This window comes from Rhagoletis zephyria, unplaced genomic scaffold (assembly GCF_001687245.7).
Source record: "Rhagoletis zephyria isolate East Lansing unplaced genomic scaffold, Rhagoletis_zephyria_1.1 Rzeph_scaffold_00354, whole genome shotgun sequence".
NCBI lineage: Eukaryota > Metazoa > Arthropoda > Insecta > Diptera > Tephritidae > Rhagoletis > Rhagoletis zephyria.
This window is the reverse complement of record NW_016157438.1, coordinates 223,933-241,544: the sequence shown is the minus strand read 5'-3', so window position 1 is coordinate 241,544 and position 17,612 is coordinate 223,933. Positions and strand designations below refer to the sequence as shown.

At 36.2% G+C, this 17,612-nt stretch overlaps 1 protein-coding gene across 2 annotated transcripts in view; it reads right to left on the bottom strand.

Annotated features, from left to right (window-relative positions):
• Positions 1-17,612, bottom strand: part of conv (insulin like growth factor binding protein acid labile subunit convoluted) — a 79,317-nt gene that overhangs the window by 43,666 nt on the left and 18,039 nt on the right. For both annotated transcript variants that reach the window (XM_017610956.1, XM_017610957.1), the window contains exon 5: positions 4,082-4,284. In XM_017610956.1, the coding sequence (XP_017466445.1) occupies positions 4,082-4,284 (203 nt within the window). The remainder of the gene's footprint in view (positions 1-4,081; positions 4,285-17,612) is intronic.

Sequence of the window (17,612 nt, the reverse complement as noted above, 5' to 3'; positions counted from 1 at the left end):
TCGGTGTTATGCAGAAATTTTGTTTGGCAAACTGCGTGCCATTGTTGTTGCAGCAAACTCGGAGAGAGCGAGTTTGGCGACTCTCACAGCAAACTAATTTTGTTTGGTCAAACTGCAGCAAATTCGGTGTTGTCATATACAAAAATTTTAAATTTTGAGCGTTATGTACATCTGAAATTCTCATTTCGTGTTGGCAATAGCCATGAAAACCATAATGAACGTGCAACCCTGTGCCAAACTCGACATAACCACCTCCGAGCAAACTAAGCAGCCGCCATTTAATTTGGCAAACAAAAGTTTGTCTGCATAACACCGACCTAACATATATGGTATACATATATACATACGTTTGTATAAATTTTTTCTATTTTTGTATACATACATATGTATGTATGTATGTAAAACAAAATATAATAGCAATTACACAGATTTCTGGTTAGTCAGGCTATGATTAATCAGTTTGCTGATTAATCAAATTAATTAGATTCTGATAAATCAATATGTATCTAATTTATCGGAAATTATTCATTTTGATTCATCAAAAGTAATTATTATTTGATTAATTAATTAACCGGCTTTCGATTAATCAGCTTGTTTGATTAATTGATTAATCGCACATCCCTACGGAAAATCATTCTACAACGTATCATACTCCTACCCTGTTGGAAATACCAACATCGAAATTGAGAGGATCAAATAATATTTTTCTCTGGAATTCTTCTGGAAAGGTATGATACGATTACACAAGGGAACAAAAATGGGGAAAAATTGTGTTGCGGCAAATTTTAAAGCTGATTTTGATTGACTTTTCTGTGCTGATTACGAATCCGTGAGTATAAAGTTTCCATCAGCTCAAGATTTTGATAAAACGAAGTTCAAAGCAGCGTTGCCAGGTTGACGTTTATAACGTCATTTGGACGTTTTTTGTATCCNCAAAACGAAGTTCAAAGCAGCGTTGCCAGGTTGACGTTTTTAACGTCATTTGGACGTTTTTTGTATCCTGTTGACGTTTGGACGTTTTTTGTGTAAAAATTTACGTTTTTTAACTTCCCAGTAATTTTTCTCTGTTACTTAATCTTGTACGTAGAACTGGTTTTGAATTACTTTCTTAATAAATATTTAAAAGCTTTGTGTTTTGCAGCAGCTGCTTCAAAAGATATTTATTCTTTGGACAGAGATGACTTAAATATGATACAAACCATGTATACGCGCATTTTTTTGGATTCTTGGACAAAGGCTGGTTGTGTAAACACTTGAGGTACGAGACTTATTGTAATGTTTACAATTGCTCATTAAAAGCCAAATCAGGAAAAGCTGATCTATTGCAACACGCACGCTCGCAAAAGCATCAAAAAGCTGTAACAGCATAAATAGTCAGAAAAAAGTAGGCGACTTTTTTAAGACTTCATTGAAAGTGTAATGAATGCAAAAAACGCTGAAATATTGGCCCTTATTATGAGTTACATTCGATCTTCGACTGTGGTCGAAAGTGCTGATCGAACGAATTTTCATTTGGTATTATGGCGCTCATTCGACGAAGAATAACGCTATTGTGAACTTCGCTCGTTTATGTTGTTTACAATAGTATATTTTTCACCGCTGAGAANGGTTGAAATATTGCTATGCTCCTTCTTAGCAGAAGTAATTTAGCATTTTCGACAACCGACCCCCTAACCAAATGTCTACAAGAAAAAAAAATTATTAAAAATCAACGCGATTATGTAGCTCCTTTAAACTTGAAATTTAGTGGGCTATCAAACTGCATACTTAAAAAAATTCTAAAAAATCTGAATAAAAAGTTGAAAATATAGCTGAAATTTGCAGATTTTTTATAATTTTTGCACAAGTGAAATGAAATGTGGATTTATATTTTGTTTGTTATAAAATGAGCTTGGCTTTTATGGAAAAATAATAAACATTAAATAAACAATCGAAAAACAGCCAAAATCGATCAAAATGTTGATGACTTAATCAGCTGATCACAAGTGTATGTATAAAATCATTTTTATATTAACGATCTCAAACCAGTTTACAATGCATTCTAAATGTGCTCTGTCGAAATGACATTTTAATATACCTTACGTACATATGTACCTTTGTATAAAATGAAAGTTTAATAAGAACAGTTTTTGTACATTCATTTCAAAAAGACGTTTTTGGGTAGGAAATGACGTTTTTTCGGACCAAGAGGGACGTTTTCTCATGCAGAAGACCTGGCAACACAGGTTCAAAGTGCCAAAGAAACAAAAGGCAATATAAGGCTTATAATAAAGCTAAATGTCTCTACTACTATCCCTGAAAACACCATCCCTGCACTCTGACTTGATGGTCACTTATAGTCATTTATTGACCAGCAAAACCTGATTTTGTGTGAAGGTTGAGTACCCACCGCAATTAAACAAAAGGTGATATAGCCTTCCACTTAGAGCCGGTTGTTCAATGTCTGATTAACACTAATCGGAGGTAGAAGCTCTGGTTAAGTACAACGACTGTTTTATCGATCACATGCTTTAGGCATGATGTCGAAAACGTCGATAATGATGTTTAACCGGCAAGTAGTGATAACCACACATTGAACAACCGGCCCTTACAGGCGTATTCTGCTTGTTACCGAACATTTTGACACAGGAAAATTTTGTAAAGGAATAATAACAACACTTCTTGTAACCGCAATTCTAAGTACCTTGCTAACCTAGCTATGAAGCTTTGTATAAATTCTGGTGTTGCATACTTCACAGGGCAATGTTTTGTTACCTGCTTATAAGATGGTAACCAAATTTACCAGTGCGCAGAACGCGAACAGGGTTTACCAGGAACTTTATTTACAGGTAACAAAATTTTTGTTACCAACGCAGAATAGGCCTGTAAGCTGAAATTAGGGCTTGAACTTTCGACTATAATCTCTTAAAATGCCATCCCTGAACCAAAACCCTAAGGTCACTCATAGTTATTTATTTAACAGCATATAATGATTTTGGCACAACTTACTTTTTCTTTCAATTGCATAGTATTCCAGTATTTTTATATTGTTCAATAAATGACTATTAGTGACCATCAAGTCAAGGTGCAGAGGTGGTATTTTCAAGGATAGTAACCGAGAGTTATAACTTTATTTTAAGCCTAAGTGGAAGCTTCTATCACCTTTTGTTTTTTTGCTAGACCTTCTAAAATATTGCAAAACGCGATTTTTTGACACTTTGACCTTATTTTTCTCAAAATCTGGAGCTGATGCAAACTTTAGGCATGCGAATTCGTAGTCAGCACAAAAAAGTTTATCAAAAACAGCTTTAACATTTGCCTTAACTTAACTTAAAATCACTGTTGCCTTGTGTTAACTTACTGTTCTAGCGGTCGAGGAATTCATTTTTGAATTTTTGCCTAAAACTTGCGCTAGGTGGCGCTAGGTGTAGAACAATTTTTATTACTCTTTGTTGTGGGTTTTTATAGAAAGAATAGTATTTTGACTGTTTTAACGGTTGAGAAATCATTTTATTATTTTTGTTGGAAAAAAAAGCATTGTCAGGAAAAAGTGTTTATGTAAAATGTTTTATATGTTTTTATGTTCTTCATACATATGTATAGCATTGTCAGGAAAAAAATTTTTGTGTAAAATGTTTTATATGTTTTTATGTTCTTCATACAAAATTTCCGTATAAAAGCGTTTTTTTTTTTGTCATAAAAAGCACGAAATACATACGTATGCTCACAAGTAATTGTTAAGCAAAAAACAAAACCGAATTCAATTCCCATAAAAATTTAAGATTTTCGTTAATTTCTTCAAGATCCAATGATCATATATAAACCAAATTAGTATGAAACTGCCTCTGGAGTAACACATTTCCTTTAAAAAAAAAAAAAGAATTGTAGAAATCGGTTGACGTGCTCCAAAGTTATGCGGTAACATACATAAAAAAAATATATTCCGACGAATTGGTAACCTCCTCCTTTTTTTGAAGTCGGTTAAAAACCATATCTATAGGCAAAAACTCTTTTTGGCATAACGCGTTTACTGTTGGTTTTATCAAATACATAGCATCTTGTTGCACTGTGTTATATGTAGAGCAAATGTATAATTATTTACCTGGAAATTTCTGTAAGTGCATTATGAGACGCATTACACCATCCCAGCTTGGTCATGTCTGCTATATGTTGTGCTTCAAGTTTTTTAAGGTTATTAAAACTTATATCTAAAACTTCCACAGATCTCAAATTTTTGAACTGATTTCTTTTTAGAGTTTCCAATTGATTGCCATGTAAATCAAGTACTTTAAGTTTACGTAGAGGCTGGAGATTAAAACATTAATTACTATGCCATTGTACTCACATATTCATACATACGAATGCAGTTAATGTAGAAAGTCATAGGGCGAACTAGGGTTACTTAATTACTAACGATAATTAGTGTTTAAAATCTCTATTTCGTCTGTCTAGGCCACCACGATCATACTTATTTCTAAATATGTTTATATGTAGCAGTGATGGGCATACCTAATTAAGTACTTTTGTATTTAAAGTAACAGTGTGGGTACTAAATACTCAAATACTTAAAATTTGGAGATGTTTAAATATTCAAGTAAACAAAACTAAGGCATTTAGAAGTTCGCCAAATGCTCAAGTAGAAAAACTTGAGTGTTTAAGAGATACTAAAGTACAAAAAATGAAAGTATTTAGCAGGCGCTAAATACTTTGGTCCAAAGTAGTCAGGTACTTTGAAGATGAAAAATACCTTCACTTAAGTACTAAGATGTTTAGTCGATGTCTAAATACTTACAAACCAAATACCTTATGATTTAAGACAGATTTGAACAATTGACACCCTACCTTACACTCACCACACCTAAAATCAACTCACAGCACACAACTAACTCACTTAAAATCACCACAGCTGATGCTACCACACCTAAATTCACCACAACTGAGCTAATTACACTCGTTCTTACAACACCTCGGGACTAAATCAGGATTTTCAGGACTATTTCGGAATTCTCGGGACTTTTACGAAAGTACTTCGGGATTCCCGGGATTTATGATCTCGGAACGATTTGCAATTTTCGATGTATTTATAGATCTTGATATCGATATATTTATCGATTTTGAAATATTTATACTTTTCGATGTTGTATTTGTATTTATTTGCATTTATTTACATGTTTAATCTTAGCACAGCAATTTAAACATTATCTTATAGTGCTAGCCACTTTCTCATATACAATTAAATCTTAGAACTAATGAACAAATTGTTTTGTAATCGCTATTGTTACCGATATTATTATCGATATTGTTATCTATATATTTTTATCGATATTTTTATTTATATATTTACCGATATAATCGATTTTTTATTGCTAAATTTTGAGATATATTTATGGTGGTTTTCGTTTCTACCCAAAAATTTCGCATTTTGATTGCCCCTTTTATTTCTCGTGTTCGATTATAAAATAAGGGCAAACAGTGTAAAAATTTTGTGTTTGTTTCTTAAAATTTCACACTCTTGTAAGGCAAAAAAGGCACATTCTACGCCCTTTGAGGCTTTGTCAGGGGAGATGGTTGCCTTGAAAATCAGATGGCTGCTTAAAACGATAATATTATGAAATGCGTGAGCTGGACAAAGACGAATGGCAAAAACATGCCGTTTTACAGGGTCGAGTGGAACATCAGACACATTTTGCACCGTGAAAGGGCCACTTTTTTTGGTAGAAACGAAAAAACCCAAATAGTCTCAAAAATCGTGAAATAGTTCCGATTATCCCGAAATTGTCCTGAAAACTTAGAAATAGTCTCAGAAATAGTTCCGAACGTCCAAAAAATGCCGAAATAGTTTTGAAAATCCCGAAATAGTTCCGAGAATCCAGAAATACATACTCCCGAGAATCCCGTAAAAATCTCAAAGTGGTCTGGAAAACTCCGAAATGGTTTCTAGAATACCGATAATACTGAAATAGTTCCAAAAACGCCGAAGTAGCCGAAAATACCGAAATAGTCTCTAACAAATGTATCGATTATCGAAAGTCCTAAACATTCCGAAGCAGTCTCGAAAGTCCCAGAAAGGTCTCAAAAATCTCGAATCTCTATTTTTACACTGAGTAAATAACAGCTATTTAGTATTTAATCAAGTCGTAAGCAGGGCTGAAAATCTCTCCAAAAAACGGTACGGTTCGGTTCAGTAGTTCGAACCACTTAGAAAAAGCTTGTAGCGGTTCAAGAACCGATCCATGAGTATTCCTGAACCGCGGTTCGGTTCGGTTCAAATGGTTCAACCTTTTTAATGCCAAAGGATACAAATATTACAAAACTATGATAAATATACGTATGTATATAAAAATAAAAGGCTTTGTTATTGGGATCAAATTCAAATATCCACTTATATAGTGGTGGAAAAAAATAGGGACGCGACATTTTTAAAATAGCTGCAAATTTTTTTTTGACGTAGAATACGTCTTACCTTACGATATGGAGGCTATGCTGAAATGTTGTAGTTGTAATTTTTAGAGCTTCACGAAAATGCTTATTGCACGAGTACTAATGAAGCGATTTCAAAGCAAAGTATGGCATTTCACATATAAAATTCAAAGCCTATCGACAGATACATTTATTTAAGTAACCGATTCGGTGTCAGTCCTAGAAACAACGGTAAATATTGCCCTATTTTTGGGGTAAATTTTGCGCCTTTAAAGTGCTCCAGCAGCTTATGATTTGCAGATATAACTTTCATTTTCGGGATATAGACTCTTTGAAGCAATAGAAATATTATCGTGTACAGATTTTATATAAATTCAACGAATATTGAGCATTTTAAGGCAACATTTTTTTGAAAATTTTGCAAATTTTTTTTATTACCAAAATGCTCGAAAACTGCTCGAATGATTTGGTTTTTATTTTCTTTAATCAAAAACTCAAGAGTTTTCTTTGGTTTGGTATATGGGAAGTATTGGTTGATATCTTCTAAGTATGTTTATTTGATTCAAATATATGGGCATAAGTGATTTCCCATACAAAATCACTTCGTCATCGTTTTACAAACACGTGCATGCGTTGGAAGTGAGGGAAGGAGACAAAAAGTATGTATGTGTGCGTTATTACATATTACGGCTTTTAATAAACAGAAGGCGCAATATTTACAACCTAATCGCAGCGTATGTACATATGTAAATACATATATTCGTACATATGTTGATTGCAGTTAATATCGATCTTTTAGTAATCTATGTATATCTATACATATTATACATATATGTACATTAGGGTGGTCCTTAAATGTATTAAGTACATTATTACATCAGATTTCCAAAACTTCAACCCCCACATCGATGCTAATATAGTCAAAGATATCACATAAAAATTTTGGTCCCGATCGGAGACGGTTTAGGCGTGTCGCAGAGGGGTCAAAGTTCAGATTCCTCCATGGAGACTCAAAAAATTTAAATTAATATTTTTTTCATGTAATACCCAAAAGCGATACTACTAACGTCGAAGATGTCACATATAAATTTTGGTCCCGACTTGAGTAGGGTAAGATGAAAAAAAAAATGTATTTAAATTTTTTGAGTCTCCATAGGGAAATTTGAACTTTGACCCCTGTGCAACACGCCTTAACCGACTCCGATCAGGACCAACTTTTTTACGTGATATCTGCGCCTACAGTAGTATCGATTTTGGGTATTAGATGAACAAAAATTAATTTAAATTTTTTGAGTCTCCATAGAGGAATCTGAACTTTGACCCCTGTGCGACACGCCTTAACCGTCTCCAATCGGGACTAAAATTTATATGTGATATCTTTGACCGTTGTATTAGCGACTGAGGGGGTGAGACTTAAAATTTCATTTTTAATGGCCACCCTAATGTACATACATATATGTATGAACACATGTATGCATAATACGCGAAAACATTTTGAAGTGAAACAACAACGGTTTTGTTATTGATATTTTTATTAATTCTGTTAACGATTTTGCTATCGATACTATTATCGCTTTTGTTATCGATATTTTTATCGAGTTTATTATCGATATTGTTACTGATTTTGCTATCGATATTTTCGCAACTTATCGATATAATGATCGATATTTTTATAGATTTTTTTGTCGATATTTTTTATCGATTTCGTTTTCAGTTGTTTTATCGATTTTGTTATCGATATATTTATCGATTTGCTATCGATATTTTCGCAACTTATCGATATAATGATCGATATTTTTATAGATTTTTTTGTCGATATTTTTTATCGATTTCGTTTTCGGTTGTTTTATCGATTTTGTTATCAATTTTTCATCGATTTTGTTCTCGATTTGGCTATCGATATTATTACCGATTTTGCTATCGATTTTGTTATCGATATATTTATCGATTTGCTATCGATATTGTTATCGCTTTTGTTATCGATACTTTTTTCTTAGTGTGTGCTTTCGTTTTTGACTTGGATATGATCTTAACCATACAACGTATTCTACGTTTAAATTTAGCGGCTGTATCTCCGATACAGCAGACCAAGACGAAGGCGCTGGACTGTTCCTTTTTATTTAATGTTTTATGTTTTAAGTATAGTTCATCTTCTAATAAAATCCAAGTTTAAAAGTTTGTGCAAAAATTATGAAAATTCTTCAATGTTTCATCTAACTTGCAAACTTTTAATAAGAATTCTAGAAACAACTTTTATGTTTTAAATTGATTTTTGGCAATTTTTTTCATGGATTTCCTCCCATTCATGTATGTTCGACAAATTTATTTGTAAAAATGCGTAATACACTCAACAAACAAATTATTATAAAAACCCTCATTTTCGGTAGATTGGAGCTTACACTAGGCCTCAACCTCATATGTACAAGTGTACCTATGGTCAAAATAATATCAGTCCAATATTTTAGTATTTTGCTTTCGTTTCTTTAACGTTAATTATTTTTTTTATAAACGTATAGCTATTTATATAACAACAACCATATCAAAATTTCAAACTTTGTATGAAAATTTTTAAAAGATCCGCAAACTTCTACAAAATTTCATTATACATACATAGTTTTAAACTTTTTAATCAGAACTAAAAAAAATCCGAGGTCTTTAGTTCAACTTTAATGTAATATGATAGGAGCAAGTTTGAATTACATACAGTCTTAAAATCTGCACAGGTTTTTATTTTATTTTTTTTTTTGCTGACGGTTATATGCATTTTCTTGCATATATAAACGTTTCAAGCATTTTTTAAATTTGTGAAATTATAACTCACACAGGTGCCATTAAACTCGAAAATGGTTGCAGTTTTACCAGAGGGTTGCATTTTTACACACATTTGTGTATAACAAAACTTGAAAAATACTTTAGTGAGTTCGGTTTCAGCATTTCACAATAAAAATGGTTCGACTCATGGTTCGGCTCAAAGCACGAAAAAAGCGACGGTTCGGTTCAAAACCGGTTCGCCGCCCTGGTCACATATACTAAATGGTTTTGTATTCAGTATTTAGTAAAGACAAAGTCTCTAAATAGTTTTGTTCGCGCTATTTTGTGAAGCCAAACCCTCGAAATACTTTGGTACTTGGTTGTTAGTGAAACCAAAGTCTCAAAGTACTTCTGTATGTGGTGTTGCGTTAAATGAAATATGGCCGTAGCCAGGTATATATTCAAAAATAGTACTAGGAAATGCTAGCTTTTGGGTACTTTGGTAGCCTCAATTCAAAAACCGATTAATAAGCTTAACAAAACCAAACCTTTATTCTCAACGTTAAATTCAATTCAATCGTGTTATATTATATTCTTTTGTACAAGCTTGTGTGGCGCGGGAAAAACACGAAAAGACAGCTGATTCAGCTTGCCACACAGGGATGTCTTTTCTTGCCAAACAGGGATGTATTTTCAAACCCTACAACTAGGGGGCGGCTCAGTTCGCCACATCTACCCCCTCTCCAGTGACCAATCCGGGAGCGAATCTTACTATCTTCCTGCGTTCGTATGTCTTCCCCGGTCTAGCGTGTTCCTCTCGATTTTCGTCATTTTTGGACTCTCTGATAAAAACAAATGCATCCTCCAAACGCTCCGTAGAGACAGCAACCTCTTTTCATCTAAGTCGTCGTAAAACTCATTTGGCAGTCGAATACCAGTTCCATAAAGGAGGTCAGCTGCTGATGTACCAGTATCTGCCTTGAAACATGTTCTGACACCCAGCATTACAGTTGACAGCAAGTCCGTCCAGTTTGTATTCGCGTTGCACATCAAGGCTGCCTTGAAGGAGCGGTGCCAACGCTCAACCATGCCGTTTGACTGAGGATGATACGCGGTGGTATGAATGTGCTGGCAACCCAAGGTATTGGCCAACGAACGAAATAAGGCGGACTCAAACTGCGAACCTTGCTCGGTTGTAATGGTTTTGGGGCAACCACAGCGTGCGACCCATTGAGCCCAAAACGCTGATACACCGGTCGAAGCAGATATGTCCTTCAGTGGAACTACCTCGGGCCAGCGAGAGAAGCGGTCAATCATAGTAAGGCAATAGCGATAACCATTTAGCAAAAGCATTACAACGATGTCTAAATGGACGTGGTCGAAGCGGTTATCCAGCATACCAATCTTCTCTGGAGCTTGTGAGTTGTGTCGACCTATTTTTGCACGTTGGCATGGCAAACAGTTGCGCGCCCACAGCGTTACATCTTTCCTCATGGATGGCTAAACGTACTTTCATCGTACTTGCTGAAGCGTTGCCCTACAACTTGGATGCGATAGGCCGTGCAGCGAAGCGAAAACAGCGTACCGCAGCGATTGTGGTATATACGGTCGTATGGTTCCCGTGGGGGCGTCGCAGTATGTCGTAATACCGTCGTTCTAGTCCACCAATTGGAGCCTTAGAGATGAATCGCCGCGCAAAATTTGCTTTAACTCGGAGTCCTCATTTTGAGCCGCTTTGACCTCCTTCAACGACACTGCCTTTGGCATCGAAATCGAATAGAAATCGAAAAATACGCGCCTCGAGAACGTCTTTAAAATACCGAAATGCATCATAAATAGCAAGGAGCTCTCGATCATACGTACTATAATTCTTTTCCGTATCCGAAATCTTGCGAGAAAAAAACCCAAGCGGACGCCAGACACCATGAGTTCGTTGCTCTAGTGCCGCGCCAATGGCCGTGTCGGAGGCGTCGCATGCTAGTGCTAATTCCGCGCGAGGTGAAGGATGTGATAAGAGCACAGCGTTTGCTATACTGTGCTTGCACGCCGCAAAAGCATCGGAAAGCTCTCGTGTCCATTCAATTTTACGTCTATCGTTAAGAGGGGCTTGGACTTCTGAGGCACGAGGAATACACCGTCGATAATAGTTGATAATGCCTAAGAATCGCCGCAACTCGCTCACCGTCTCGGGCCGTTTATAATTGACTATGGTGTCAACGCGGTCCATTGGCGGACGTATACCGTCACTGTTAATGCTGTAGCTCAAAAATCTTACTTCGGACTTTGCCAAATAGACACTTGCTACAATTGATCCTCAAACCATGCTTGCGAAGTATAGACAATACGGTGCGCAGATGCTCCTCATGTTCATCATGTGAAGCAGATATGATAAGGATGTTATCGAAGGAATTCTATTAGCCCGAATGGTGTACACACGGCCGTTTTTGGTATATCCTGTTTCGCCACAGGTATATGGTAATACGCTCTAATCAAATCAATGGTCGAAAAGACGGACTTTCCATGAAGCTTTTCCGCGAAATCGTGTACGTGCGCCACCGGATACCGATCGGGAACAGTAATTGCATTAAGCTTACGGTAGTCCCCGCACGCACGCCAGCCACCAGTCTTCTTCGGCACTATGTGGAGAGGGCTGGCCCAAGAGCTCTTTGAAGGACGACATATCCCCTGCTCCAACAGAACATTTGCCTCTTATTATGCAACCAATAGTTTTTCTCCTGACAGCCTTCGAGGACGGTCTGCAACTGGACAACCAGAAGTCTCAATGTAGTGAATAACGTCGTGCGATGTGCTAGTATTTCGTTGCAACGTATGCACTTGCGTTACATCACCAAATTGCTTCAGCAAATCTCGAAAGTCGTTACTCTCACCCATCGTTGAAAGCGAATAGTTGACGGCGTTAAGCACGATACCAGTAATTGATAGCTGTGTGCTATCATGAATTAACTTCTTCTTCTTTAAGTCGATCAGTAAGTCGTATCTGGTCAGAAAATCTGCACCGATTATAGCCGCGTTCACATCTGCTACTATGAATGGCCAACTAAAGTTGCGTCGAAAACCCAAATCGATACCCAATATGTGCGTGCCATACGTGTGAATGACCGATTGATTTGCCGCATAAAGTTGAAGATCGCCAAGCTTCACTGCTGACTTTACAATCGCGCGTGGTAAAACTGACACTACCGATCAGGAGTCCCCAAGAAATTGTATTTTACTTTTCTTATCGATGACATGAAGACGAGGTTCATGCTGCCTGCTGCTGTGCTCCACATCGGAGTGCTTCGAGGTACTGCTGACTGTCGTAGGGCTGCCGCCAACCAGCGAACTTGATGGCAGCCGTTTTAATTTAACGACTGGCTCTTGCTGCAGGCTGGACGACATTTGCGAGCATTGCTGCCAAACCTCCTATGAAAATAGCAAAGTACCCCGCCATTTTCTCCACTCGTGTCCACTCGCGCTTGTGCTCGTGATGGTGAACGTGTGCTCCGCGCCGCCTCTTTGAGATTCCTGACGTCAGCCTGCAACTTATTCATTGACTCGAGGAGCATCTTCATCATCTCTTTAACATCACCGGTAGGAATTGACTTACGTGATGCTTCAACGGAATCTCCGGATGCTGACTCCGCCTGCTGGTGAGAGCTGGAGAGCGTAAGGATCGGATCTGCCCTAGCAGCGTCAGTCATCTTGTCAGCTACCTTCGCCAATTCATCCAGGTTACTCTCCTGCCACGTATACAGAAGCGGCCGAATGGTGGACGGCATCTGGTTCAGGAACAGCGTGCGTACGATAGCTTCACACCCTGGGTCTGGTGCTAGTCGTCTCATGCGTGCTAATACCTCTGTAGGTTTCATGCCGGTAGTATCTCCTCCGCGAAGTAGTCGCCGCGTTTCCGTTGATTCCGCAAACCTCGCCAACAGCCGTGACTTCACGGCAAGATATCGATTCTGTAGAGGCGGCGTTGTCACCAGATCATCAATGGCTAAGATGATGCCCTCATCCAGATTGCTTACGACAAGGTCATACATATCAATGTCGTCGGTAACGTTGCTTAGTCTGAACGAGCGCTCTAATTGAGAAAACCAAAGTTGTGGGTTGCTGGTATTAAACTTGGGTAATTGCACCCGTTGTATACGAGAACGAGTGTTGACTTGTTGCGCGTTGCTTATGCTGAGCTGTTGCAATTGCTCGTGCATCGTTTGCAGTTGCATCTTCAGCTCTTCTGCCTCCATCGCTGCGCTACTACTATCGTAAAAATCCTCGATTGGCTCGTCGCCGTTTGATGTTGGCAATCGCAAATTGTATTTGGCCATAGCCAAGTCAATTACGACTGTATTCGTTGCCAGATCACGTCGGGGTCACCACTTTGGCTACTTTGGTAGCCTCAATTGAAAAGCCGATTAATAAGCTTAGCAAAACCAAACCTTTATTCTCAACGTTAAATTCAATTCAATCGTGTTATATTCTTTTGTACAAGCCTGTGTGGCGCGGGAAAAACACGAAAAGACAGCTGATTCAGCTTGCCACACAGGGATGTCTTTTCTTGCCACACAGGGATGTATTTTCAAACCTTACAACTAGGAGGCGACTCAGGTCGCCACAAGCTTAATAATTATGCCCCCCTAACTTTCAAGTTTTTTCCTATGTATAATGTGTACTAATAAAAAATTATACACTCAATGTTGACAAAATAATTAGTAAATTGATTTAGAAGGTGGATATGTGGATCTTCCTGTTCTGTTTCAAGTTATTCTCGCTAACTTCAAAGCCCTTCCATTTGAGAAGGGTAAAAACCTGGCTGCAGTCGACAATGAAGGAAAATGGATTGAACGTTAAACTAATAAATACTAATAGATTCAGGGCCGGTTACTCAATGTCTGGTTAACACTAATTAGAGGTTAAACATCGCTATCGACGTTTTCGACTCTATGCATACAACAGCGAGTCGGTAACGTCGATAACTATGTTTAACCGGAGATTAGTGTTAACCAGACATTGAGTAACCGGCCCTAAATTGTTTATTACTTTGTCTTTAGGTTTGTGTCTTCGCAATATGTATGTGTGCATCGAAAGTTTGTATCAGGGAACCAATCTGAGATTATTCATAAAACTATACACTCCGTTGCAAAATTATAAATCCAGTACAAAAGTCTTTGAAACAGCCGTCACAATCACGATAGGTAAAAACTTTCTTCTATCACTTTTGCATGGTAAGAGCTCTCTTAAAATAGAGTGGTTAATTTTTTTTATAATACTAACCTAATTTAAAAGAATTAAAAAAATCTAAAAGTTATTTGTTGCAAAACTATAAATCAAAAAAAAAAAACAATAAAATGAGTAAAGCATACAAATATGTCCTTCTAATACTCTATTTGTGCTCCATTGACTTTAATTAACTGAAAAATGGGCTTCCTTATACTTGGGCCAAAAACATAGTGGAGCGGCGAGCAAAGAGCATAGGGCAAAGCGTAGATTTCAAACGCATATGTTTCAATAGGAGAGCGCATAGTGATGACGTGTATCACTACTTCAATTCATTACAGCGCTTTTATCAACTTACTATAAATATAGCAAAGGTATTTATGGCAAACCTAATCTAGATATCAACCTCGTCGTAGGTATGGCTGACTTCCAAAACGTATCAATACAGTGTTTGGAAACTGTTATACTGCGGTTTTCAAACTGTTTGTACATGCAGAGTTGCGACACATTGCAACCATATACATTAGGGCTATTCGCGATCCGGTGCAAATGGCCTAGCATCATTGCATTGCAAAGTTGTATTGCAAATTATTTACAATACCGAAAATCCATAGCATAAAAATGCTATGCATTGCAACTCTGGTTGACATTTCTATCAGCTAATTAAATTCATAAACAAAACTAAAGCTGATACACAAAAATTGTTTTGCGAAAGTTTTACCATGACAGTTTAATAAAGGTCGCTCACAATCCATGGCATATTTCTGCAATTGCATTAATTTGTCAGCTCTTATGCACCGAATCGAGAATAGCCCTATTGCATATTTTAAATATTCAATATAGCAGTGAACAAATTTTCTGAATTCTCCATTTCTAAAACACCAATGCTAACCAATAACAAACGAAGCATCAACTTTGTTTCTGATGCGCTGATTGCCCGAGCGATGCGTTTCGGTAACTTTTCGGCTGCGTTTTGGAACAGTTTACATTGTCAATATTTTGTAGTTCGACGTTATGGAACCTTAAGGGCTAACTATAATATGAATAAGCAAGCGTATGCAAACGTGCGAATACACATAAATCCTATTCTGAAACTATAATGTGCTTAACATCAAGTTTCGCCAAACGTCATTTGCTTAAGGAAAGAGCGATACTGATCGCACCTTCCGTACGGAATCAGCTGTTTGTCCTCGTACGTATGTATGTACATATGTGTATGAAATTGGCAATTTTTTTCTTTATTTATCATATTTGGTAATTTGGTAACTTATTTTTCAACTTGGTAACTTTTTCGATTCAGTCCTACATGTAACACAGGTCAAAAGAAGTTTTGGTTCTACATTAGGAAGTGGGCCGTAAGCGTTTCCTTTTACAGAAACACCAGGTTATCCTGAAAGTTTCGCATGGCGAACAGTTCTTCGGCGTTTCTAGGTTACTATAATTGTGTGATCTACAACAAACTGCTTGATAGTGGCTCTTGTTATATCTAATAAATGTGGCAACACTGAACTCATGTAAGTAAAATATAGCCACCTAAAAGTCTACACCACGTTGCTTATGCATTTGACAGACTTTTCGTTCATTTTCTGACAGTCAGTTACGCCAGCTTATTCATATTATATTTAGCCCTTTATACTTTGTACGTATGCAAAGCAATTGACGTTTAGGAAGGCAGCCTATCATATCAGAGACATACAATTAGAAAAACTCTAGAGATAGATGTCGCCTCGGCAGAAGAAGTTAAAAATATGCACTACATACGCTACAGCGGAAATGGACGACACGCCATTTCTTTAAATGAAATTAATTGCTGTTATATGTGTGTATGTACATATGTAGGCATATACTAAATGGGAGCAAACAACATTTTGCTTGCATAGTCTTCTGTTCTCTTTTCACTGCAAGTAGAATTATTTTAGTATCTATTGCAAAATTTTATACAGACAAGACTAAAAAGTATAAAATAAATAAATTTTAGAAAAACTTTTTAATGTACCACGCTTTTATAAATATACTAAAATTAGAAAATAATATTTCTCAGTCCCATAGAACTTGTTTTGATAACTTTCGATTTTGAAGTTTTTAGCAAAAGTCAGTATAAACAATTTATAAGATTGAAAATGAAAAGCGTGGGGCGAAGAGTAATATATGTATGTATGTATGTATGTAGGTACATATATTAATAACGACTTTGTACTTTCGCTGTAGAATGTTATGTAGTTTGACTATTGTCAATGAAATCGAATGTTTTGTACTGCATGCGCTCCACGATTTTCGTTTTCAATGTCATTAATTGTTTATAATGACTTTTGCTGAAATTTCAAAATCAAAAGTTATCAAAACAAATTCTGTGGGACTGAGAAATATTATTTTCTACTTTTTAGTCCATTTATAAAAGCGTTTCATATTAAAAAGTTTTTTATTTTATTTATTTTTATTTCCTTTCATACTGCAGAAATTTCTATTACTTTTTATATTAGCCTAGGTCCCCGTATTAGTATTCGTGTTGGTGCTCGTCTTCGCCTTATCTTCGTCTTTGGATTTGTGCATAAGTTAGCTAAGACTTCTGACACAGCCCACCTAAATATAATTAAAAAAGGTTTCTCTTGCGTCTGATATTGTTATACCTATATTTTTCATGCGCCTGATGAATTAAGTTAAATTTTGTTTCTTAAATACGTGACCACGCTCTAAATACAGTTCAGAAATAAAGCCTTTTTAAACCCATTTTATTTGATACCCATATTTTTAATAATTGATTTAACTTATTAAATAATTTTATTTTACCTTTTTACTTAAATAGGAGGCAGCCCTCTTTAATGCTCTAAATATTGAAACTAAGGATGTCTTACCACCTTCGCTTCACGTCATATTTTAATATTTAATTTAACTTATGCATACTTTAATTAAATTCTAATTTTAAAGCAGCTGGTAGCCCTATTCAAAATATTTTAAAACCAAAACCTTGTTAAACCTTTTTCGACTGACACAGGTATTGCGATACATATTTAAATTGTGTATCTAATTTCCTTATTTCAAGCAGGGCTGCATAACTATATAAACAAAAAAATTTCGTTTCGTTATTTATTAAAAAAACAACTTATCAAAAAATTTCATTTGCTTATTATGAATAAACAAAATATGAAAATAAAAATAGTTTCGTTAGTTATCAAAAAATTTTAACGAAAAAAATTTCGTTTCGTTGATTATCAAAAAGGAAATATCAATAGTTTTTTTGTTTCATT